Below are 27,401 nucleotides of genomic sequence, written 5' to 3'. Positions count from 1 at the left end.
CTTGGAGATCCTTTTCACTCCCACGGCTTCTCTTCAGCTAGCTGAAAGGACCCTGAGGAACGCTCGTGGGAGGAATTTTTGTTGACAAAGTGCTGAGGGCTCCTTGCTTGGCTTTATGAAGTGGCTTGTGCTCTGTGCTTGTGGGTAAAAGGCCTTACACAGCTCCTAAATTACTTGATTGTTTTTAGACATGAGTTTGAATCCGTCATCCAGTATGGACCTCCTGTTGCGTCTTAACCTCCTTTGCCTCTCGAGGTGGATGATCATACCCAGCAGGAAGCTGGCAACGAGGAACAGCACAATCCCTGCAACAGCCAGAACGATGACTGTGACCGCCACTTGCTCCTGAGACATCTTAGCTCCAAACACAACGATCTTATGGGACTCATCCTCAGGAGAGGGCTCTGAGAGCAAATGAAAGGAGAAGGTGACTGTTGGGGGGCGGGAATGAGATGATTTAAGGCATCTGAGAAACATGGAGACAGGGGAGTAGAGGGGAAGGAGAGATTCAGTATATGGGAGGGGCCTGTCAATTGTTGCTCAATCCCACAGGTCCCTCATCCTTCAGGCTGTGAAGGAATTTGCAGAGTGAGCAACAATTTCCCCTTCTGTAAACCCTTCCATCCAAGGATCTCAATGTATTTCACAAACATTCACGCATTAAAACTCACACATCCCTATTAGCAAGTATCATTATCCCCCTTTTTACAAATAAGGAAACTGAGGCACTGAGGCAAAGTGATTTGCCCAAGATGTTACAGCAAGTCAGTAGCAGAGATGGGAATAAAACCCAGGTGTTCTGTCCCTTGGTCACTATGCAGTAAGCATTAGAAAACACTTCACAGCTATTGCTGCTGCCAGCTCGCTAATCCCACCTCTAGTGCTGATATCACTGGAGTACACGAGACTCATCCTGCATCATTTTTGCTGCTGTTCCAAGTCACTGGCCCTGGCAGCTAAATGACCATGGTGAGCCATTAAAAATCTTACGCTTTCCAATATTTTTTTGGGGGTGGGGGGTCAGTAACCGACTCGGAGTGGGGTTCCAGCTCCTCTAGCTGCACTAGGGGATCGGGGGATTATAACAGCATGGGGGGTGCAGTGAAACAGGGGCAAACTCAAACAGGGGAGGGGCACAAGCGCATGGGAGGGGGCATGGGTGCACAACGGGAGGGGCTTATCAGGGTGAGGGGGGGGTTGCAGGGGGAGGGGAACAACGAGATTGGGAGTGGGGCAGAGGAACCAAGGGCTAGCTTCAGGGCTGGGGCGGGACAAACAAAGCTGCAGAGGGAAATGGGCGGGGCAGACAAACAAACCAAAGCTAGCGAGGGGGCTGGGGCAAAGGGGAGGGGCAAAAGGCTGCAAGGGGCAAATGGGGCAGGCAGCAAGGGGCAAAGCTGGGGGCTTGCTGCAGGGGGGAGGGGGACCAAAGGATGTGAAAAGTTTTTGAGAAGCAAGACTTGCTTGGCTAATTGCGTGAAGAACTGTACACCAGGGCGTTTGATTAACATGTAGCTGCTTGAGACTGGTATAAAATTAACTGCTTACTCCTATAACTCCTGACAGGTTTTCTATTTCTCCTCCTCTTAGTACTCATTTTGAGCAAGGAAAATATTCTTTGTAAATTGATAGCTCTGAAATGATGGCGGGGACAGGAGGGAGAAATTGGAAATATAGGGCCAGATCCTCAGCTGGTCTAAATTGCCTCTGAAGACAATGAAGCTCCTCTGTCCATTCATTCCAGCTACAGATCTGGCCCATATATTTTGGGTGTAGTAATTCTGATGCAGTATGAAAAGGGACGAGGGAGAGCAGCCCAGAGTCAATTTTCAATGAACTCCCTGTGGCAGGCAATTTTAAAAGAAGCTCATACATGAGATGATTCTGAACCTTTAAATACTTCTTTCTGCTATTAGTTCTATTGAATCACTTCAGAAAACATTGGTTCAAGCAATTAATTTCCCTGAGATAATGTTAGAAATTGTGATGGTGGATGTTTAGGCTCCTCTTTGGAAGAAAGGAAAATACATACTGTACATTTAACGGGGAAATAAAGCCAGGGCCGGCTCCAGGGTTTTGGCCGCCCCAAGCAGCCAAACAAACAAAAAAAAGTCAAAAACAAAACACACACAAAAAGCCGCGATCGCGATCTGCGGCGGCAATTCGGCGGAAGGTCCTTCGCTCCGAGCAGGAGTGAGGGACCGCCCGCCGAATTGCCGCCGAACAGCTGGACGTGCCGCCCCTCTCTGAAGTGGCCGCCCCAAGTACCTGCCTGGTAAGCTGGTGCCTGGAGCTAGCCCTGAATAAAGCTAATGTTTGACACTGACAGCGTCCCTCAGTTAGAGGGCTCTTGTGGTCATTTATAAGAGTGAGACTTTTACAAACAAAAGCTGTTGGGTTTGGTTGGCGGAGCAAGGGAAGTTATCCTCGCCCCAACTTCCTATTTTTACTCTATACTAGTTCGAAGCTTGAAATCCCTGTGCAGATGAATAAGTACATGATAAATGCAATATAGTGGGAGATCCCTCTGTTCGCTGTTCAGTGGGTTAGCCTCAGAGGCAAATTTATCTGAGGTGCAACCTCATTGAAGACAGCACTATGCTAGGCATGAATTTGACCTTTGTTTAGCCTAACCAACAGAAGGTTGAGGGGAGATGATTGTTCTCCATAAAAACATCAAAGGAATAAACACCAGGAAGGGAGAGGAGTTATTTAAGTTAAGCACCAGTGTGGATCCAAGAATAAATGGATATAAACTGGCCATCAACAAGTTTAGGCTGAAATTAGATGACGATTTCTAACTATCAGAAGAGTGAATTGTGGAACAGCCTTCCAAGGGGAGCAGTGGGGGTAAAAAACCTAACTGGCTTCAAGACTGAGCTTGATAAGTTTATGGAGGGGATAGTATGATGGGACTGCCTAGAATGGTGTGTAAACCGATTTGCAACTGCTAGCAGCAAATATCCCCCAAGGCTGGTGATGGGACACTAGATGGGGCGGGATCTGAGTTACTACAGATAATTCTTTCCCAGGTGTCTTGCTAGTGGGTCTTGCCCACATGCTCAGGTCTAACTGATCACCACACTTGGGGTTGGGAAGGAATTTTCCCCCAAGTCAGATTGGGAGAGACCCTGGGAGTTTTTCGCCTTCTTCTGCAGCATGGGGCACAGGTCAATTGCAGGATGTAAACCATGTAAACAGTGGATTCTCTGTAACTTGAAGTCTTCCATAACTCAGCCACAGGTTATAGGTCTATTACAGGAGTGGGTGGGCAAGATTTTATGACCTGTGATGTGCAGGAAATCAGACTAGATGATCATGATGGTCCCTTCTGGCTTTAAAGTATATGAGACCTGAGGGCTTGAAATGCCCTTTCCAACTCTGTGATTGATCTGTGATTCTGTAAAGCAAGCGGATTCATTGGTGGGGGAGGAGCACACACGGTGAGATTCTGAAAAAGCCACTTTTACTAGTCCTGATGTACAGAAAATGCAAAGCAAAAATGAAAACAGGTGCTAAAGCACCTCTGATATTTTTTAAATCATCTCACTCTGCTCCTTTGTCATTTCAAGCACTGGGCAGCACAGCCAAGATAATTCACGCCTTCCTAGTGCAAGAGCATCTTACACAATGCGAGAGCTGCAAAACAGTAACTTCCAGCTGGAAGTTATTATATGCCTGTGGTGCAGAGGCCTGTGAAACCATAGGAAAGAGTACGCAAGAAGAGGAGCTGACCCTTTCTGAAGTGAAAGGCAATTCACTCTAATAACTGCATAGAGCAGATATATTTGGAGCTATTATAAACCAATACCTCCCCAAACACAAGCGAGAAACTCAGACACTCCAGCAAGTTGATTCAGGTGAGTCAAAAATCTCCATTTAGAATATACTCGAAACACCGCATAATCAAAGAGCATTGGGCTTCTGCCCTCCTTGTTTCTTTATGATAGTAAAGACTACCTGAAGGGATGTTTGAGTGTTTTTCTGTTTGGGTTTTACTTGTGAAATATCGAGTCTCTTATCCCCTGGGTTGTTGGAAAAGCGGGTTTAAGAGCATGTGTGTTGTGAGTTTTCACACCTTGACTGAGGGTGCTGAATTTTCAACAAGGGCTATTTTTCTCCAAGCTGTTCATTTGTCATTTGAGTTAATTAGGTGTTACTGAAAACAAACAAAAGAAACCCAAGGAGGTTTAGACAATCAGACTGAACTCTTCTTCCCCCTTGCTTACTCGGTCTCTTCGCTCTTGTGAGTGTACAATTTCACTAGCACTCAAGTTGCTACACAGTCTACCAGGTAGATAAAGTAAGAAGTTCTAACGTATAACAGAACAGGAAAAACACCCTTTTAAAAAAACAAAGAAATCTTTCAAGCCTTCTTTTTAAGTGGTCATAAAGAAGCAAAAAGGGTACAAGCCCTTTTTTTTGCAGGTCACTTTTACCTGCTGGATTGTCTTAACTAAGCACAGACATGCTGAGGATAGAGAGGTTATGGAGGAGGGGCAATTCTACTGATGAAACACACAAGCAGGCAGAGCCCACCCACCACCATTCACGTTGCTTATAGTCATACCCCACACTAGGGTGACCAGATGTCCCGATTTTATAGGGACAGTCCCAATTTTTGGGTCTTTTTCTTATATAGGCTCCTATTACCCCTCACCCCCGTCCCGATTTTTCACATTTGCTGTCTGGTCACCCTACCTCACACTAACACAACTCCCCCCATATTTATACTTGGGGAACACAGAGACTGGGATGTGGATACACCCCAGCCCAGAGGCACATGGAAATGGGATGAGATATGGTTTCTTGTGCCTCCCCCCCACCCCACCCTGCCCCACACACAGATCCAACCACAACCTGATCCAAATCTTCTGTCTGTAGGGTAAGTTCAACCAGCACCATCCCCTACACACAATGCAAGAGGCTTTTTCAGCAATGTAATGCAAATCATACCTCCTTTTGTCTTTAAGATCATGGGCACTGTCTCTGAAAGAGAATGACAAATTAGTGATCAATTGTTATGCTGCATAGGAAAAAAGCAATCAGTGTAGACTTTATAGGAAGGCTATTGTTATCTATCCTGGGTACAATTTTCAAAAGCACCTAGTGACTAAGTCTCAATGATTTTCAATGACAGTTTCCGAAGTCAATTAGGTGCTTTTGAAGAAGTTAGCCTCTCTATATACTCTGTTGTAAATGCCTGTAGAAGGCCATGCACGCTAATAGGTGATGCCATTTCCAACCCCTACAGCACAAGGCTAGTAGAAGGGAGTGGAAACCAGCTTCAGCACCAGTTGGACAGTTAGAGCAAGCACCTAGATAGCAAGAACAAATATTAATTATAAGAACATAAGAATGGTCATACGGAGTCAGACCAATGGTCCATCTAGCCCAGTATCCCTGTCTTCCAACAGTGGTCAATGCCAGATGCTTCAGAATGAATAAACAGAACAGGGCAACTATCGAGTGATCCATCCCCTGTTGTCCAGTCCCAACATCTGGCAGTCAGAGACTTAGGGACACTCAAAGCAAGGGCTTATATCCCTGGCCATCTTGCCTAAGAGCATTGATGGATCTATTCTTCATAAACTTATCTAATTCTTTTCTGAACCCAGTTATACTTTGGGCCTTCACAACATCCCCTAGCAACGAGTTCCACAGGCTGACTGTGCGGTGTGTGAAGAAATACTTCCTTTTGTTTGTTTTAAACCTGCTGTCTGTTACCTTCATTGGGTGACCTCTGATTCTTGTGTTATGTGAAGGGATTATTATAACACTTAACAATGGCTTCCATTTTTACAGATGTAATTGTATGTCCACAGTTCAGGGCGGCATAAAATTGTTCCTCCAAAAGAAAAGAGGCCAAGCAGAATGTCCTTGCAAAATCTGCCTCTAAAGATCTGTTTCCTAATCCTTTTTTGTATTATGTCTCTGTGGTGAATGTCACGTACTACATCAGACTGTTTCCTGGGTTCCAGCTCAGACACTGAATTTATTAAAACATGTATTTTTCAGCACTTGCTAGATTTTCTTTCTTTCTTTCTTTTTCTTCTTCTGACCTTCCTTCCATTCAGGAGAGCACCTTTGCACTCCCAAGTCTCAGTTAATTTCAGGCACCAGGGCTAGCCAATTAGGGCTCCTGCGACTCCAATGAGGTACACGATCCTTCGATAACTTGTGGAAGGGAAGGGCATGACAAGATGCCCTTAAACTGTTCATCACAAAATAGCTTCTAATGTTTTGTGATTAGATCAGAACACTTTCAGTGCGCATCTGTAATGTAGCTAGCACTTTTACTAATAACAATAGCTGGAGGATCACTGGACAGTGCTTCCAGGATAGACAACAACATAAACCTAATAATAATATCTAGGGCTGTGTAAACTCTGGGTCTGAAGTGTTTATTAGCCCCAAATACTGTTTATATGGTGTTAACAAGGAGCAGCTTAAGTTAATAACACTTTAGTTAGTTAGTGAATTACTGTGTGTGTAGAGCACTTTGACGCACTATAAGTACTAAGTATTATCATTAGCTGGAAGTACACTTAAGTTAATTAGGAAGATGACTGCATAGAGATGGCTACTGCTCTCTCCATACCTTGTCTGGGTAAGACTCTGTAGAGTGCCTCCATGCCACCATGAATATGATCTGACACATGGCAATGAAGCAACCACGTCCCAGGGTTCCCAACCACCATCTCCACCATTTCGAAGGTCCCAGGGAACAGATCCACAACATCTGCCCTGTAGCTCTTGCCGTTCTGTCAAAAGGGGAAGGGGGATGTTAGCATGCAATGGTTCATGTATCTGTAGAGAACTCTGGTCTAGAGTAACAAGGATCTGGGGGGCAGGATCCTTCTGCCTGGAAACCTTGTTGATGCTACAGTAGTTCATAAGAGTTGTAACAAAAAGTTACCAAAAGCAACTCCAGGGTCCTAAGTGGAAAAGGAGTGTAACCTGCTAAAGCCTAAGCTTGAGATTGGTTAGCTAGAGAGATCAACGCAATACTGGGATCCCCTGGGTCTGCTTTGGGCATGTAAAATCATCTCCTCTTGCTGGTTACATGACAATGCCGCAAACACATCCAACTGCCTGAAGTTAGTTAAGGGGTCAAATGAATGTAATGGTATCCCAGCCCCAATCTTCCCTTGCTGCTGGGCTCCGCAATCAGCAGGAGATTCTCACCCTGTACGTGAAGGTCTCAGCATGAAAATGGACTGTATGCACATCGATCTCCTGGCCCATTCCCAGCAGGTACCAGTTCACCCGGTCTCCTTGGTGCATGGTCAGTCCAGGCAAGTTTGCGTAGAGCTTCCCATTGATGGCTGTGGGGTAGACAACACATTGAGAAAGCAGAATGATGTAGATTATAAGGACCTCACAACATGTCAGTGCAAAAACAGTTCCCCTCAAGGCAGGTTAAACCTTTCAAAGCTCAACTAGGGTCAAGTAAATCAGACATTTGTCTCTTCTGTTGTGAGATTCCCACACAGCATGATTTCCTGATGTTTTGTCAGTCACCTCCCAACTCAGCTACTGCACCTGCTTTTCAGCTGGGTTGACTGAGTCATAAAAAGGTCAAGTGACTTGTCCCAAGCGGACACTATGTCAGTGACGTAGCTTGGCTAAATCTCAGAACTCTCCTCCTTCCTGCTCTTTTGCTTTTACTACTGAAGAATATTCCATCTCCGAGAGCTGAAGGCAGCAGGAGCAGCTGGGTGCTTTTGAAGATCAGGACATGTAAATATGGTCTTTGTAGCCTAACTGCAGTTACACATGTTTAAAGTCCACTGCCCATGCACTTATGTAGCAGTGGAAACATTACAGGTGCCCGTCAACAGGCAAATTCCAGCATACGACACCTCTACCCCGATATAATGCGACCCGATATAACACAAATTCGGATATAACGTGGTAAAGCGGTGCCCCGGGGGGTGGGGCTGCGCACTCCGGCGGATCAAAGCAAGTTCGATATAACGCGGTTTCACCTATAACGCGGTAAGCTGTTTTGGCTCCCGAGGACAGCGTTATATCGGGGTAGAGGTGTATATGTCGTCGTACATTACTCGGAGGTGCTGGTCATTTGTAAATTGCTATTCCATAGGATTTCATTTCCCAATTAGCACAGCAACAATGAGAGCTGCACTTTGTCTGCAAATGAAATAAGGATCGAAAACAATGAAAGAGCAGCATAATAAAGCAAGGCGGCACATAGGGAAATCTCCACTGAGGGCAATGGGAGAGGGTATGTGCTGGAGAGAGACATGTTGTGAGGCCAGGAACTTCTGGCACCTGTACTTTTCTGTTCCATCGCTGTTGCTTGGATAATAGTAATGACTAGTTGTCACCTACATACATCTGTGATTGGGGCCTTATAAATGCCACAGTAATAACAGCAACACGGGCCCTGACTCTGTGTGGTGTTGAGCAGCACTAAAGCCAAAGGAAGCACTCAGCAGGAATCAGGCCCTTGTGTATTAGACATCTGTCAGCCAATGCACAATGTACCTTACACAATTAGCAATCTAAATAACACCTACACATCCAAAAGGAGATGGCTCCTAGGTGGATTTCTAATTCTGGTAGTGGGGCCAGAAGGAGATGCAGGTCGAGAACTGACTTTCCCTATCTCTGCACCTTTGTCGATGAGGCCCATGCAAATGGCAAAGGCAGCTCTGAATGGGGCCCAGTAAAAGATGTGAAGTGAAGGCCACGCACCATGCATTTTGTTGCTTTCCACAAATTCTTCATCCTGCAGGTTGATTTTGCTCTGATTCCCATGTGCATACGTTTTCACATTTTCCTCCAGGTACCATGACTGATTTTCATCAAAAACCAGGAAGAGGAGTGCAAACTCCCTGTTGATGCCCTTCCTCTTCCCATCAGAGCCCAGCGCCCCTTTACGGCAGACCTTTAGGGGGCCTATCAGGCCACTGTACATATCCTAATAGGAAAGAGAAGAAAGTCTGAGGTGTTCAGAGATGGGGATTTTCCTCCTATCCCTCCTGCACACAGCTCCGCTACCATTCAGCACCCTGGCTTGCTGCTCCCTGCAGTACTCTCCATAAAATACATTGCAAGCCACTGAATAATCAATCGTGTGTGTGAAATACGGTCTATTGGAAATAGTTAACAGAAACGACAAGTGCAGGGCCAGATGTTAGCAGTTAATTACTGCTGTGCATTGGGTGCAACATGGAGCTGTGACTCTCCTACTGACGGTACATGGGGACGTTAAGCCACCCCATAAAAGGTACATGCATCTGCTCCGTAGCTGGCCAGCTCTATATGGCAATGCAGAATGGCCTTACCTCCTCCCTGCCCTGTTATTTGTCCCGGGGAGGGGGAGGGAAAATAGCAAAATGTGAAACTGCAGCTGATCCCTGTGCAGATGATGCCAGGTATTGGGGGAGGGCTCCTTGAACCCCCAAACAGAGCCAAGGATAGGTGCTTTAAGGTATGCAAATCAATAGACATAATATTAATAAATAATAAATTTTAATAAAATATTTTCCATTTAATGCACTGACTGCACAAATACCTGGGTTTGGGGATAAAACACAAATGATTTCTGTGGCTAAATGAGATACTCTACAGGCAGGATTCTCAGTTAATTAAAGTATTTTGAAGTTTAGGGGGCTTTGCTTTTTCTTGGTTAAATAAATCCATATACTGTAAAATGCTATAAATGTTCAAAACTCCCTGAATTATCTAGGTTGACTAATTCTGGATGATTTCTGCCTTTCCAAACTTAGCTCTGAGCTGTCTAGCTAGGCAAAGCCATAACTAAGCGGGGGGCGGGGGAGGGGGGGCAGATGTGATAACACCGTATAAATATTTGAAGGGTGTTAACGCCAAGGAGCAGGAGGAATTATTTTATGAGGGACTATATTAAGAAAGGGAGAATTTAGGCTTAATGTCAAGATCAACAATGAGATCTATTCACCTGTCTAATTGTCTCCCTAAGGGAAATGGTGAAAGCTCCATCACATGGGACACCGCATTCTAAACTGGACCAAACTCTAAAATATATCCTACAGGGAACAACCCCAGTTTGTTTCCTAGGAGACTGTCTAGATGATCGCTAAGGCTTTTCCATCTCTAACTTGTTTTATTCTAAGATTCCAACCACATTTTACCTTTACAGGATCCACCATAGAGTAGTAAACCCAAGAAACACAGACAAAATCATTTGGTCCTGGACCGGATCTTTCAGGAACATCCCAGCGGTAAGTTACAATGTCACCTGAGAGACAAAAAGGAGTGACAGTAGTAGTAGTTGCTATTTGTACTACAGCAGCAACTAGCAGCCCCAGCCCAGCCCAGGGCCAGGATCCCTATATGCTATACAGACACAGAACAAAAACATGGTGCCTGCCCCAAAGAGCAACATTATGGCAGTCTTGTGGATATTACAGATTCTTTCCCTGGTTGTGAACAATAGACTAGAGACTCTTTCCTCCCCTTACAAACAAAGGAGGTGGCATGATGGAGATGGGGAGTGGAAAAGGATCTGAACCTCAACTTATGGAAAATCACCTCAACCTTTACCTGAATCACCCAGGACTAGCGCTCTCCAGGGAAATTCTGGCTCACTTCCTGAGAGACATGGGGTGTCCTTTGGAAGCTTTGAAGTATATTCACAGAGGTGCCTGCCACTCTCATTCAGATTCAACTTTTTGTTATATATTATACAGTTTTAAAAATAGAAGCTGATTGAGAGTCTGGATGGCTTGGAGGGGCTGCGTAGTCCAGATACAGAGCCTATGAGATCCCAGCTCCAGTCAAGCCATTGGTGGCAGTGACCAAAAGTTGTTCCCTTGAGTGAGGGCTGTAAGGGAAGTGAGCTGGTCTCAGCAGTTCCTAGCAGACCGTTGTCCACATCATAAAAGAACACTATCACAGCCCAATGTCACTCGTTGGTCCCCTCATTGGCACTCTCATGGCCAAGCGCTAACTAGGCTCTGGACACTACACGTCCCTGTGACAGAGTGCTGAGGGATGGAGAGCCAGCACTCCAGTCACTATTAGCACCAATTAGGTTCCCGGCAAAGGCCTGATTAGTCAGGTGTGTGCCTGATTATTAGGCCGCACTGGGGTTAGGAAGCTAATGAGCTAACTGGCCCATTAATAGACAAGTGATTTAAAAAGAGTTTAGGAAGGCAGAAAGAGAGGAAGAGAAAAAGAAGGCAAGGTAAGACTGACAAAGGGCATTTGCAGAGCAGATTTGCCTAACTTTCCCTCTCCCCACCCCTCCTATTTTGGAGAAAGGATTAGAAGGTTGGATACAGTTCAAAAGAGTGGGGATATGCTATGTTCTGGTGGTGGGATTAAAACACTGTAAACTACCTGGTGGTGTTTACAAGCAAGAGGGTCTCAGAGCGGTCTGTGTTTGTGGACCAGGAGGGAATGTAGCATGCTGCCCAGTTACAACTGGGGACTTGTCTGGGATTTGCCTGCATCCATTTCGAATGGATGGTGTAGGGATTTGGCAGTCTGGGTGATGGAGGGAACCCTGCAATGGCAAAGAGAGCTCCTGAAGACCTTCCAGTGATTTCCCCGTCCCCCTGCCCTTGCTTGCCTATTGATGGGCTAATTAGCCCATTAGCTTTCTAGTCCTAGTGGGACCTAATAATCAGGCACACCCCAGATCACTCAGGCCTTCTCCAGAGGATCCTAACTGATGCTAATAGTGGCCAGATTGCTGGCTCAAGCTCCATCTCTCGGCACTCTGTCACAGTCCCTCTCATTTCTAGAGATGAACCCTCCAGGGTAGGGGTGCACTGGTGTTGAGTAACCTGGAGGAGGGAATTTGCACTGCCTCTACCCAGGTTGTGTGCCTTCTGTGACTAAAGAGAGGATGTTACTGTACAGGGCTGCCAAGCCAGCACATTAGATGAACAATAAAAATACATTGCACATGAAAGGCTGGTTTCTATTCAGCTCCAATTACTTATCACATTAAAACAAACACACCAGAATAACTTCTATCCTCCTAGCTGGGTCTTTTTAATGGGTTGAGTCGTCATTGCCGTATAAACAGAAGTTAGCCTAACTAATAGCTGACTACTGACTCACCAGGCTTTGCAGCTTCCACCTGTCCATCATTCCTTTCCAGTACCCCATGCGCATGAATGGAGTAGGCTTGTGTAGCATTGTTCTTAAACACAATGTTGAGGACATCTCCAACTTCTGCCCAGATAAAAGGACCTTGAGACAGGAAGATCATACTGTGAGTGCGGCTCCCATCAATGGCCAAAAGAGAGTATTTCTCTCTATCGTTTATTGAAATCACTTTAACGTAGGGGTGGGAGGTGAATTCTTCATCACTGTATCCCTCCCCCCTTCCCCAAAGTAAAGAATCATAGTTAAACCCACATTCAAGATGATCCTGAAAACTCTGATTGTGAACTCTTCAGGGCAGGGAACGTGTCTCGTTATGAGCACAGTGCCCAGCACAGTGGGTCCCAGTTCTGATCTCTGAGTGCCACCATAATGCAAATGATTCCTCATCATCATCCAACTACAGTCCCCAATGGTCTGATTTAACCAGACCTGACAGTGTAAAATGGCCTGAAACTGTGACGGCTCATAGCCATAGCCTGTTCTTTTAGATTGGATATGCTGCCTCACGTTGCTTGTGCTGTACTGAAATATCCTGGAGTGAGGCAGTGGAGCTGTTGCCTCCTTAGACTCTCGTAAGAATCCACAGCATGCTCCTCTGCTTCACAGTGCCTGGTTCTTTCTTTAATGATGCCACACAGAGGGGTTTCTTTCACACTTGGAGATTTCCATCCATAGCTCTCAAAGTGCTTTACGAAGGTAGGGTTTATCCCTATTGTACAGATGAGGGGGAACAGATGTGAGAACTGACTTGGCCACAGTCACACAGCCAGGCAGAGGCAAACCCAGCTCTCCCAAGTCCCAGTTCCTTGGCTTATTCTTCAGGACTAAGTCTCAGCCCTGTCTGAGTGAAAGATGCACCACTCAAATAATTACTTACCCAATATCCCTAAATGCTCCTCATCGATGGTCCTGTTCTTGGGTATTCTGAATGTCCCATCAGTGTATTCCCTGTAAATTGCCTTCTTGTACTTGGAGCCCAGGAGTCCGTTCTCATTGCTCAGAAATTGGTTGCCATAGCTGAGAAATGCAGAGTGCTGTGTTACGTTAACACTGCTCTGTTTGCATTAAAGAAACAGCACTTCTCTGTGGGCAGAGGGTTCATTAACTGAACCAGTTTCCTCCCCAAAGAGTCCCCAGTTTCATATGACATCAGCTGAGGGAGTTGAATGGCTCTGGGAGTTGGTAAGAAGATACAGAGCCAGTGAGCCACACACTTCCAAGCCACCCATTGGAATCTGTCTCGGGATGATAGTGATCAAAGTTACCGCACTCCCATATGAGGGGTGGCTGCTCACTGGCTTACGTGAAGAGTGTTAGGGGAAGATCAGTCTATTTGGTGGTGGACAGATGTGTGCATCAAAAAACCACCACCTCAACTGGCACCAGTGAGCGGACACAGAGACGGAATTTCCCTCTCACATACAGATATGCAAGGAGCTGCAGAATACAGGGAGGGAAAACACTGCCAACATTTGGATTAAAGGGGATAATGGCCCCCGACCCCCTGATGAGGGCTGTCTGCAGTACTATGGCATGGTCAGCCAGTATCCATCCAATCAGCAGAGGTTTGACTCTCTCCAGTAAACAGCCACTTCCTCTGTTTTAATGGGTTTTACAAAGTTTTGCCTGAAGGTGCCACAGGTTTCCCCAAGGTGCCCTCTTTACCTTTCCTGCCCAGAGATGTTGTGGTGTTCCAGCTCCCAGCTGCGATCTGGTGAGTAGTCCCACTCCACCTCTTGTGCCATGATGTAGTGTGTCCGCACCTCCTCGTATTGGGGGTCAGGAGCAGGTGCCCCTTTGCCACACTTTGAAACAGAGTAACGCGCCTTCATCCCAGACTGGTAATGGTTGCTAGTCTGACAGTAGATCTCAAAAGTGCCTAGGGGCAGCACAAACAAAAAGATCAGCTCTAAAGATCTAAGCAAGTCCTTTCCTTACCACGTGAGATGAACCGGGAAATAGCTGTATTATTTCTTATGAATATGGTGCATACCTCTGTGTGTCTGTTTATGATGTGTCTCTTGCTGTGGGGTGAGATCGAGAGTTGTTGTTAGAGGAGCCAAGCAGGAAGGCAAAACAATGGCCTAGGTAAGGAACATCCCAGCAAGCACACACACACCAGCCAAGTTATTGGCTGTAAAGAAGCTACCTGCTTGGTGCCAACAAAGTTACACAGCTGTTTTGTCAAGCGTGAAAAGAGAGAGAGCAAAAGACACCGGCCAGTTAAAGGATTCATCCTGCAGAAAGGGAGGGGAAGGAAGGATTGACACAGTGAGAAGGTCTGCAGGGATGAAAACAAACCCTCAGATTCAGAAAGGGAGTCTGGGATAAACTGGACCTACCTGAGCTATAGCTGGAGATGCTTAGCTTAGGTATGATAAGATGCATATGTGACCTTTTGTTTTTAAGTCATTTTCCTACATGCAGTGTTCCCTTTGGCAAATCAGTACTTTGTTTTGAAGAAGTTCTTTCTGTGTCACTGCAAATTTATCCTGTCACGGGCTGCCGGAGTGAGAGGACCGACCGGTGTCAAAACCAGTTGGGCCTGTCAGGTTAAGACAGTTGGGAAATGAGTGCTACCGCCCAAAGATCTAGTTTATGAATGGTATGGCTGGGTGGTTCCACCCAGGGTGAGGGGCAGGAAGCCAGTGCTGTCCCTGCAGGGGTGCACTCAAGAGGAAGTGAAAGGGGTCTAAAGTGCAGCTCGCCCTGTAACTTTGACACCGCTTGTAGACAAATCAGCACGAGAGAACAAATATTAACATTTGAGAAAGCTGATTGGGCATCAGAGAAGTTGTGCAGGCATCTACCTTCATGATCAGGCTGCATGAGGGCGGTAGCAAACGTGTGAGGGAACAGATTGGTTGCATCTCTCCTCATCCCATTCATCTGAATAGTGTTTCCCTGGAATGCAGCTCCATGCACATCTGTGTCAGTGCCCAGACCCAGAAAGTGCCAAGACACAGTGTCCCCTTTACACACTTCCAGCTTGGGCAAGTTATAGAACATAAATCCATTAATTGCTGCAACAGAAAAGAATTAAAACCACACAGTTACACACTAGCTAGGAGGTGACCTCTGTACACACATACCTACAATGTAGAGCAACCTATGGGAATTGCATATTGCTGTGTATTCCTCAGTACAGTTCACCAGCAATTCATCCCTGGTATTTGCTTGAGTCATGCTTTTGGGCACAGCAGGACCTCATGTCCCATGACCCATTCATAGATTCATAGATTCTAGGACTGGAAGGGACCTCGAGAGGTCATCGAGTCCAGTCCCCTGCCCGCATGGCAGGACCAAATACTGTCTAGACATTCTCCAAGACATTGTTATGTAGAGAATTGTCAAAAGAGGTGCCTTTGATGCAAATCAGAAATTTAATTCCCAAGTCCACCTGATCTCTCTCTCTCTCTCCCCCCCCCCCCCCCGAGGGCATGTCCAAGGTACCTGTATTGGGATCCTTAGGTGCCATGGCAGTAGTTAGCTATTCCAGAGTTTTTAGGACCAGTTAAAGATGGACCCACGCCTCATAGTTCTGGACCCAAACCTCATAATTCTGTCCTCACTGCCTACGTAAGAGAGAGCACAGGGCCATACCGTGCATCCTGTTGGACTCCTTGAAGCTTTCATCCTTTGTCACAAAAGCCTCTTCCTTTCTCAAATAGTATTTTATATTTGCAGGTAAATACCAGCTGAGGTTCTCATCAAATACACTGAACAGGAGGTAAAATTCCTTGTCGATCCCTTTCTACAATAATAATCACAATAATGGTCATTCATTTTAAAAACACAGAGATCACCCACACCCGTTAACTGTTAAAGTACAGGCTGCTTTGCATGATGGCAATTTCTAATTTTTTGTTTCTTAAGTTGTTCACTTCCACCTCTTAGGGGGCCAAATGCTGATCTCTTTACTCATGCTGAGTAGCACTTACTTTACAAGTGGTCCCAGAGCAGCACTGGGACCATATGTGCAGAAAGGTGCTCCTCGGCATGAGTAAAGGGATCAGAATTTTGCCCAGACTGAAAAGTCATTCTCTCCTTCCCCCACAATCCATCGGTTCAGGTGCTGGACACTCCCCATCAGTTTCCAATAGGGTCAAATTCAGAACACTCCCCACTATGCAGGGTCTGGAGCTGGGCCCACCTCACTCCTCCCTAATACAAGATCAGAATCCAGATTTGTTTCCTACCATCAAGCCCTGAAAACTTTGTCGAGTCCAGTTTGAACCGACAGAAGCAATGAGACTTCCACAACTTCTATTGAGGAACCTATTCCACACACTAATATGTTTCCCTGTTAGGAGATCTTTGCTGATATTTAGCCAAAATTTCCATTTGCTCAGTTTCCTCCCCTTATTCTTAGTAATACCCCCTTGGACCACTCGTAATTATTTGACACTAGGATTTATTTACACCCTCAAATACCTGTAAATCGTTTATCATTATAACCTCCCCTCCACCTGCCAAGTTATACATAGTTTAATCTTTCCTCAAAATCAAACTCTCCTGCCCCTTAACCAGGTTTATTGCGCTCTTCTGAACTCTATCTAGTTAGCCACATCATTCTGATCCAGAAAGCAAGATCTTCAAGGGAGGCTTTTAAAGCAGCTGCTTTGCAGAGTCACCAGCAACTCCCCAATCCACATTATAATGTATTCACAATCATGCAGCTAGTTTTGTCTTCTGCTGCCCCCTGTTTGTCACAGGTGGGTCTGTTACTTCAGTGCTTCCTGTTCCCTTGTGTACTCCTTGTGCTACCTTAGCAACACCTGTGCAAAAGTGATGAACATTTCTTCATTAAATTCCAAGGGAAAGTGTAAATCAGTCCTAGGATTTCACTTATCTCCACATCACAAAAACCTGCAGAACACCATCCATTGTATGTGCTTTTGTTGTAAAATCACCCTTTCATTTGAGTTCTTCTCAAAATGGGCTGAGTTTAGAGTAGAACCTAGCTCCATTTGAAACTCAAAATGTTCCATCTTTCAAGCAAAAATTGCACAAACCTTTAGCAAAAATGGGACTGTTTTCAACTTAGTATGAAAATGATTTTCAATATTTTCAGTTTTGTGGTGAATTTTTCACACACCTCTCATTAATAATAGGAAGAAAAAGAATAGGGCATTCTGCCCTACATATATTAGGACAAATGTATCCCTGTGTAATCCCATAACTGTCAGTATAGGGTCAGACCAAGGATTTTGACAAAATCCACCTAAATGCAAAAGGTTTCCCTTTCCCTTAAATTAAACCCCAAGATTAGATTAGTCAAATACCTCAGGAATCCAATGTGTTAGGCTTCTCTCATAAGACACTTTGATGCATGAAGTTGGCATGGTTGAGGCAGCGCACGTATTCTGCCTAGATGCATTTATTCTAATCTGTGGGCCTCCCCCCGCCATGTATTTTTAATTATATTTCAGTTACCAAGGTTTTATTGGGGTCTCCTTTCTCCAGTTATTTCTTCACCACAGGACGAAGAGCCTGAATCATTGCAGTGGGAGAGCTGACTGTACCTGCTTGTTGCTGGTGTTGAGAGTCCCAGGTCTGCAGATCACCAGAGGGCCCACTAAGCCGGAACTGGTATCTTGGATGGGATTTATCGCAGAGGAGTACATCCAGGTCAGGCAAGGAGGGTCATTGGCAGTGGGTCCAACGTGCTGTGGTACAGTCCAGTGGTATGTGAAGTTATGGAGAGGCTCAACTGAAGCCCCATTCCATGACAGACCTTTAAAACACAAGATGCTGATATGTATTCATGTATACAGCCCCTTTGGCAAGCTCTGCAGCACTTCAGTGTCATCTGCTACTGTGATTCATTTCACTCACCACCAAAGGACAGCCACCTCCGGGGTAGAATGGGGCAGCCATTATATATCTCAGAAATATAGTAGGGTCATATTTACATATTACTGGACATACATGTGTGGGCAAATTTATTGTAGGTGTCATGACAGAGGTGGGCCTGATGGCATGAAATAAAGAAATATATCCAATTAAATCCTCAGGAGAATTTTGGTAGGTGGAATATAGCTACCCAAATTACAGTGTGACCAGGGATATATACCTCTGCTCTTGAAAGAAGTGTCACAGGATCTTTAGGGGCCAGAAATGGTCAGCACCATGATTTCATCTCTCCTCCAAGAAATAGTATCTCCAGCACCACCTCCTCTCTGGTGCCACGCTGGGCAGTGGTTCAGTGATAGGTCAAAGGGAAGAACATCCCCTACTGTATCACCAACCCCACTTCTCATGGTACACTAGCTGAGCAGGCCTCGCTTTGCTCAGCTAGTGAGGTCGGAGAGGACCACCACCCAATGGGGTGTGGCTGCAGACTGTAGAACCACACCACAGGGGTTGTCACTGCCTCAGTTTAGAAAGAGGGGGCGGGATGAAGTAACAAACCATCATGGTACAACGTTCCTTCCCACTTCTTTCCATAAAGCACACCATGGGGCTGGATACTGAAGGGCCAAGAGGCTTTGTTAGCAAATGTCACCAAGACGGTGTCTCCCACTTCGGCTTTTATCACTGGACCTGCGCACAGAGAGAGAGAGAGAGAGAGAGAGAGGATAATGGAGTGATTTCCAAGATAACTGGACAAAGCAGTCTATCAATGACGATTTTCTACCCAGAGTTCACAGCCAAGATGACTAACAACAATGGGCATAGCAGAAGTGCCAGCTGTCTGGTTTTGGTCATGCCCTTCAGGCAGACTGGCATTCGGGGCAGGGAGGGGGGAACTATTTAAAGGTAAAATAGCTTGAAGTCTGAGAGAATTCAGTGAAGCGGTTACGCCAGGCCCAAAAGGCTGGGATTAAATGGGAGGGAGAGCTATCCCCCTACTCCTTAGCTGGTGCAGTGAGAATTCCCACTCCTGATTTATGTCCTGTTCCTACTCACAACTCCCTGATCCTACTTTAAATCAGTGACCAAAGCTCCACTGACTTCAGTGGGACCGGATCAGGCCTTTCGTCTCCCTAATGGCCTCTATGAGAACTAACCCCAACCAGCCAGACAAATCAATCTATTAATACGGGCTAATCTAATCTACTCTACTCTGATCTATCACATTCCTGTTGTGTCTCACACTAGAATATTATCTAGGCATCAAATGCTCAAATTATAGATAGTACTAAAATTTATTCAAAGGAATTAATGCTGTGCCCCTCCATGCATGATTCATTCGCTCTCCAAGTCCCACTCCTTTTGTCTCGGCATTATCTGATCACAAAGAGCACTGCCAGCTTCTCCCGGGAAGAAGTTTCTAAGCAGAAAGTGGGGTTTGCATTGTGTCCTGAAGACACAGTCAGAAACACATAATCAGAAGGTCAGTCAGACCAGCTCTTTGCTGTGATTTGTTTAATTAGAGACAGGGGTATAATATGTTCCTTGCCCCTTCCTGGTAGCTTCCAAAGGTTGCTGTGGCAGAACAATACTGGGTCCCCCCAATCACAAGACCACCCCACCGCCCCCCAGTATAGGTCTTCCTTGCTCTAAAGAGCTGCAGTGTAATGTCATGCAGGAAACACGTCCACCACGGAAGTTATTACTCCTAGGAATTATGGGACAGTGCCAGCCAATCAGCATTTTTGGTGCTGATAGATCATTCTAGAAGGTGCTGTAAGAGGGTTTATGTTGCCAGACAATCCCTACCAAGTATCCCAAGATGCGTCTCTTCTTCTGACCGTTGTTTTTCTACCCGGAACGTTGAATCAGTATATTCCACATACTTGGCCTTCCAGTAGGTTCCCCCAATCCGCCTGGCGCTATGCTTGAAGAACTGCTCAGAAGAGCTAAACACAGAGAACAAATGTCATGTCCTTCTACAAAAAGGCAAACTCCCTTGCCCCCTTCAGAGCAGTGACAGCAGCAGCTCTCAGCTCTGCAGCCCTTCAAATTGAGTCAAAACCTCTGATTTTGAAAACCCAGCAGTGCCAAGTATAATAATGCCGTTTGGTAGCACTTTTCATCTGGGAGTGTGACAAAGCCCTTTACAAACTGATAGACAGACTTCATGTAGGGATCAGCTCACTCTTCCCAGGAACATGGCCAACTCTCTGGTGGAACATGGCTGCTGTTTAATAGTTACACAGCAATTCTGTACAACAGTTTGGGGTCAGGATGTACAGAATAGTATATCCAAATGAAACTGCAGTACTGACTCAGAGGGAACGATGCCCTCTATTGAATCAACACCACTTCAACAACACTTTCCATGGAGGTCTTAGGAAAGCACTATAAGAATTGGGATGTTTTGAGTAGTGTCAATCCTAACTCTAAAAGAAACACACATGAAATGAAAAGAAAATGAAATGAAATGGAAAATTCCAAAATGTGCCCTCCAGGAGAAGCCGCAGAGTCTAGTGGAGAGAACACAGAGCCTGGGACTCTTGAGGTCCAACCATGGCTCTGCTACTGGCTCACTGTGTGGTGTGTTGGGCAAGTCATTTAACCACTGTGCATTTCAAGTTTTCCCATGTGTAAAAAATGGGCATGACATTTACCACCTCCCAGGGATGGGTGTGAGAATTCATTAGTTTCTATTTGCAACATGTTCTGAAAATATTAAACACCCTTATATATGCTAAATATTATTTCAGCTGTTCGGAATGAAAGGATGTAAAACTCTCAAGAGAGCTATTCATTTCAATCGCTCTGCATTTGCTGCTAGATTTCACACAGAAGGCTAGATGGAAGCTGAATGTAAATCTGTAGTCCACCTATGCCACCCTGTGTCTGCCACTGGACTTGCTTTTTTAATCGTACCTACATTCTTTTATCAAACTTGCAGGCTTCTTGCTAAATCAAGTACAGTGAGTAAAGATGGAACTGTGATGTGTCCCTCAACCATACAGCATGCTGGGACACCTGGAAGCTTTGTGAATATATTTATGTGACTTGCATGTTAAACCATTCCGTTGAAAAAGGCGTTCCAAATTTCCTTGAGAGTGTTTCTGTCAAGCTCATATTCCAGACAATGGCTACAGATTTAGTACAGTGCCTTGCATGCAAAAACCCTCTTACCTGCCTGGCTCCTGCAGACTTTTCCCTGTGCTCTGGTCAAGCCCTGAGGGTCCATAATTCCACTGTACTTCCTTTGCAGCTATATAGTATTTCCGAACTGTCCCGTTCATGGAGGACTCCGGAGTTTTCTGAGAACACTGTCTGACTTCATAGATTGCTTCCATTCCAGCTGCACATGGGAGAAGCAAATGCACACTTAACTCCTGTCTGCCACTCTGAATGGAAGGTGGACAGGGGACCTATTTCTACAGTGCACCACCCATTTCCTTTGCCCAAGTCACTGAGCCCAGTTGTCCCAAATTGTGCATGGCTGGGAGTGAGAGTTTAGGCAATTGCTTCACAGGGGAGAGTTTTCTTTTCCCGCAGGCATGGGTTCCTACCATAAATACAGGGCATTGCATTAGGGTGGTCGGTGGACAAAAATAGCCCTCAGGCCCCCCCCCCCCATGTGTACCATATAGGTACAGCCTGGAGAGACTACAGGTCCCAGCATGCAGTGCTCCACTTTGATGTAAAGCATCTTCTGCAGCACCACCAGCTGCTCCAGTCCTGTGATATTCAGTGCTGAACAAGAGATGTCACATCTGGCATCTGTAATCCCTGTAGGCTGCACCTGCATATTAAAGACCAGGGTGGCTGTAACTCACAAGTTTTATGCAATATAGGGGGAGCCATCAGATCAAATCATTGATTACCCAGCAGGGGAAGTCCTTTTACCATGGGACATTGCCCACAAGACTGTTCTGCTTCGTCCCGTAGTGTCAAGGGGCCACAGTGGGGAAGTGAATGGGGGCCACAGGGTGCAGGACAGATTCCAGACTGTGCCTTACCTTGCAGGTGATTGTTGACCTGACAGCTCAGAAGCCATCTCCCAGTGCTACTGGGGATCATGTCAGCTGTAACAAAAGTGGCTGGAAAGAGGCTGGCCACGTCGGACCTGTGGCCTCTGATGGTGAGTGTCTGTCCATGGAAGAAGGCTGTGTGAACGTCAGTCTCACTGCCCATCCCAAAGAGGTGCCATGCCACGTGATCCCCAGCACACATTGTCATCTCAGGCAGGTTCCCATACACATAACCATTAATAGCTGTAAAACCAAGTGAATGAGAAGCAGAGATCAGAAAGGGTGTGGAGGTCCCATTACACAGCTCCATCCTGCAGGTCCCATTACAGAAACACGGGACATTCAGAAAAAAGGTCTCAACAGAACACCTTTCCCTTCTCCTGCCCAATCCCGGTGACCCTGCTTCCATAAATCATTTTCTAACATGGATCTTATTCTGGACATCAGATTAATGGCCACATGTTCACTGAAGGTAAAAGCCAAAACCCTGACAAAAATTATGATTGTTTTGATGGTGCTGATATGGCTACCCCTATGATGGGGCATCTTTCAGCACAAGGTCTCACTGGCTTCTCAAACCATCCCTGCACACATCAGATGAGACTGCACTTCACGGTATCAGGGAAGGAGCTCCTCAGGCATAGATTGACTGGGCAAAGCCAGTGTGAAAGGTGGCACCCACCATGCATTCTGTTGCTCACTTGGAACTCCTCATCTTCCTTATCAACAGATTCTGGGTCTGTGCAGAATAATGCAATATTCTCATCCAGATGCCAGCTCAGATTCTCATCAATCACGCTGAACATGAGAAAGAAATCAAGGTCCACGTCATGCCGTCTTTGAGATGTGCCAGTCAGAGCTCCTAGGGCAAGAGAGAGGATGAGTGATTTTCCAGCCCAGACTATCACTGAGGTCTGCCAATGCACCTCACCCTAGACCTGCAGTACTCCCTGCTATTCCATTCCTAAATTCCAATGTGTCTCACTTCTGATTTACAGCACCTCCTGCGCTCCCAGATCTTTCAATAGTGTTGTCACTCTTGCTGAAATCCTGTAGGGTTTGGAGGAGGTTTGGGGGCTTTGTCTTTCTTTCTTTCTTTTTTAATATGTACAAATGGGGTCTTGAATAAGATTCCTGCACTAATTTCCACTTGTGCATTTGAACTGATCCACAGAGCTGAGAAGTTAATGTACTAACTCTCTAAGCAACAAAGAAATAACAATCAGAATCAATCTAGAAATTGAGAACTATCTCAGATTACATATAAGTTCCATGTGAACTAGAGAGCTGTCTAACAAAGCATCACTGCTTGCCTTATCATAACTGAGATCATTGCAAAGTCTTCAGTATGTGTGAAGCTGTAACTCTGAGATGTCTTTCCCCTGAGGTTTTACCTTCTTTGCATGTCAGTAATGGCCCAATCAACCCAGAAGCAATGTCCTTCGGTGCATCAGTGTGAGAGTGGTAGACCCAGGTCAAGCAGGTTGGGTCGTCAGCCACCGGGCTGTGATCTTCAGGGACAGTCCAAGTATATGTGTGATTCCCTCCTGGTGGAACAGCATCATCCTTCTTATGATCCTGTGAGGACACATCGGGGTACAGGGACCCTGGAATAATTGAGCAATCACAGCATCCATTCAAGTTTGGCAGAGAGTATATAACATATAAACATGTACTGCATTTCTCACACTAGATACAGCACAGATAGCTGCAAGTTACTTTTACCATTTCTGTAGCACCTTTCAAATTAAGATTCACACCACATAAGTAATGTAATCATCATTTTTCCAATGGGCAAATTGAGGCACAGAGAAGTCGTTAAGTGACTTTGCCCAGTATGCTGGTGGCTGAGCCAGAAAGGTGACTTGTGGTCCCATGTTCTAAAAATTGCTTCTTTATATTCTCATTGGAAAACAGAGAACTGTGCTAAGTTTTCAGTTCAAATCTGCAGTATCCCAGAAATAGTTCCTTTCTAAATTCTCTGGGGCTATTTCAAACAGTGACTCTCTGTTCTGATATTCTATCTTTCCCATGGCACCTACAAGATTCATCACATTAAAGACATCTAAATATGCGTAGCACTATAATATAAACATTTATTAGCTACTACCTTGCTGATCCTCAGCTCCTGTATTCAGGCAATGAGAGTGTTACTAAGATTGTGTTCTTTAGGAAGGAATTTGGACATTCTGTTAAGGAGTTCATGTTTGGAAAAAGTGCGTCCATCTCAGATGGTACCGTACTGCTTAGGAACCCGATAACCCTGCATCTGGTGGCATTGCTAAAAGCCTACCTAACTATACCAGTTTTCCAGGTGATATTGCTTTGAGCCAACCCAAACAAGACCCCTTCTCAGCTGGCTTTGCTTTCCTATATACTCCTAAATTCACAGTGGGGAAACTGAATCTGAACTCAGCAGGGGCTCATTTACCTTCTGAGTCCTTCTTGTAGAAGACACCATGAGGATGGACCGTGTGTGGCCGGTTGGCAAAGTTTTTTAGGTGCACGGTAATGGTGTCACCCACTTCTGCTCGTATGATGGGCCCAAGAAATCCCAGCCAGGCAGGTTTGGGGATCTCTCTTGTATACGTGGAGTCTGAGTATTGCTTATACACAGATTTTTTGTAAGTGCTTCCCACCCTGTCCTTGCCAGACTGGAGGAATGTAGAGGCTTCTCTGTTAAATTCAAAACAGGATAACAGATTGTGAATAATATGCCATCTACTACAGCTGCATAACATGGACACCTATTGTAGTTCTCTCAGCTGACTCCTAGAGTCTCTGCCGTGCCAGCGCTCTATCCCTACTCCTAGTCCAGCATCGTGCTTCCTCTTCCAGGACCCTATGGCAGCGCTGGGAATGTAATCTGACTGGACAATAGCACTGGCCTCGCTCCTCTTGTTTGGTTTTTGAGTGTTGTAAAATATGAGAGGAACTGACACAAGGTAATAGATCAGCACATCAGACCATCTAGTTTGAGACTCGGTCTCTGGCTACGGTCAGTGCTGAATGCTTCAGGGGAAGACCTGACACAGTCCCCCTAAATGTATTTAACTGTGGATGCTATACAATGGTGGGAAATTTCTTTCTTATCTTGTGATCATTTTATGCACTAAAGAATGAAAGTTGAGAGCCCTAGTGATTGCCATCCTACCTATTGTTCTAGTTCTTTAAATCTATTTCAGTGCTTAATTCTAGTGCAGACTGGAGCTATGCTCCGTGAGTTGCAAGGGTGAAAAAAATCTCCTGAGCTCTCACAAAGACTGACACAAGAAAAGAGGGTGAGTTTCTAGTCAAAAGCCGATGTGAAATATTAGTGGAAAGAGTAGTTAGCTCAGGCTGATGTGTTCCCAGCACATATCTAACCTTCAGAGTTTAAACCTCTTACAAGTGTCCAACGGTCAATACACCAGTGGATTGCTTTTTTTTTTTTTTTTTTTTTTTTTTTTTTATTGTTTTGTGAATCTTGGCTCAAGTATTAGTGTGTCAGGTCAAGGACGGTGAAGATATTTTTTCCTAGGAGTCATCATTGCTGCAGCAATAAAAATAGTCCTGGCACATGGGCAAATAGACAAACTGTTCTGTATGGGCTCAGTGCTGTACCTCTGAAGTCAACCCCGAGCTTTGTCATTCACTTAATAGAGCAGGGTGGAGCTGTAGGTATGCAGCTCAAAGCTGCACCACATCCACAGAGTCACTCCTGCAGCCTGCTCTTCTATGTAGCAGGGCCAGAGCAGATGTTTTAAAAAGGGATAAGAGTGACTTAAATTCTTAAATTTTATGCAATCTTATAAAAATTATATAATGTAGTGTAATAAATGGTAGCTCTTATTTAGCACTTTTCATCTCAAAGTGCTTTATGAAGGAGATCAGTATCATCATCCCTGTTTTAGAGGCCCAGGGAGGGAAAGGGACATGCCCAAGGTCACCTCCCACACACCCACACACTCTCTCTCTCTCTCTCAAAAGGTTGAAGCTGTTTCCATTTCAAAAGGAAAAGCCCTGATGCTCTTTCAATAGTTTTTGTGATTTATTCTACCCCCCCCCCCGAAAAATTCAAAATGTGTCTGAAAAATACTGACATTTTGCCAGCCTGATGCACGTGTGATCTAAATAGTTATAGAAAAAAATCTGTTTACTGCAAATCTAGTTTCATTTTCAAACCTAGGCCATATTTTCAACTAAAAAACTTTTCCTTCTAAAATTTTTAACTAGTTTTATTATTTATTTCCCTGTGGAAATGAGTTCCACAGACTAATTCTATGTTTAATCTCAGTGACTGTCTCTTTGTTCTTGTATTATTATGAGAGAAGGTGAATAGAAACAAGATTTACCCTCTCTAAATTTGTCTTATTTATAAACTAAATAGTCCCAACCTATTAAATATCTCCATATATGAAAATCTTTCCAGGCCTCTGATCATTTTTGTTGCCTTTCTCTGAACCATTTCTATTTCTGCTATATGCTTTTTGAAATAAGTGATCCAATTGTACAAAGAATTCATGGTGACAGTGTAGCACTGAGAAAGCTTGGTCAGGAAATGGATTTTATTTACTATGAAAAATTTCAACAGGAAATACACAATTTTCATTTTCAGAGAATGTTTTTTCAGAATTTTTCTTAAGTTGTGATTTAAAAGACTTGGTTTAGTTTGGTTTAGTTTTTTGTTTTTGAAAACCAGAAACCAAATATGTTTTTTTTTTATTATTACTGAAAGCCAATTTTTTCTCAGTTTTCAGGCTTTTGGGTTTTCAACAAAACACTGCACATTTTTGATGAAAACATAAGCTTTCTTGCAAAAATGTCCACTTAGTCAAAAAGGTATTTTTTTGTCAAAATACATTTTTGACGAGCTCTAACCGCCTGTGTACATAATGGCATAAAATTCTCAGGCTTCAAGGCACATAAACAGATCACCAGCTAGGGTCAGGAAGAAATAAACCCTATGATACAGCATCGTGCAATGGGGTGCATTCTAAAGGGTTTGCACTTTCCTCAGAAGTATCTGGAATTGGTCAATGTATATTGGACTAGACTGATGATTGGCCTATCCCAACGTGATAATTTCTACGTTCCTATGATAAAAACAGGTTAACCATTAAGCCAATAAAGATCAGATATGTGACAACGTCAACTGCTTGCTTAATAAAACTTCTTGCATAAACCTCTGGAGCCATTTGCTTTTTTAGACTCAAATACTTATAGTTTTTAAACATACGGGTCATCTTTAATGCTTCGGCCTGTGATTATGTTCTTCCCTGTTGGAGCATAATTCCATTCCACCTCACAGATACCCAGGTAATAGACTCTGGTGGCACCTTCAGCAAAGATGGGCAACAGCAGCAAATGAAGGAAAAACAGAGACTGAGGCAGCAGTTGCCAACAAGATTCCAT

At 44.8% G+C, this 27,401-nt stretch overlaps 1 protein-coding gene across 1 annotated transcript; it reads right to left on the bottom strand.

Moving 5' to 3' along the window:
• Positions 1–165: 165 nt before the first annotated feature.
• Positions 166–27,401, bottom strand: HEPH (hephaestin). The gene is made up of 20 exons (XM_029911875.1): positions 27,226–27,401; positions 24,439–24,683; positions 23,402–23,614; positions 22,690–22,869; positions 21,996–22,250; positions 21,166–21,334; positions 19,795–19,934; positions 18,544–18,675; positions 17,655–17,866; positions 15,733–15,883; positions 14,940–15,152; positions 13,795–14,008; positions 13,007–13,146; positions 12,082–12,213; positions 10,143–10,249; positions 8,722–8,947; positions 7,189–7,328; positions 6,602–6,764; positions 4,957–4,989; positions 166–404 (listed from the first exon to the last, which is right to left on the bottom strand). Exons 1-20 carry the CDS (start codon positions 27,399–27,401, stop codon positions 166–168), a joined length of 3,480 nt encoding a protein of 1,159 aa, XP_029767735.1.

This window comes from Terrapene carolina, unplaced genomic scaffold (genome assembly GCF_002925995.2).
Source record: "Terrapene carolina triunguis isolate 2854851 unplaced genomic scaffold, T_m_triunguis-2.0 Scaffold131, whole genome shotgun sequence".
NCBI classification, from domain to species: Eukaryota; Metazoa; Chordata; order Testudines; family Emydidae; genus Terrapene; species Terrapene triunguis.
This window is presented reverse-complemented; position numbering and strand designations above follow the sequence as displayed.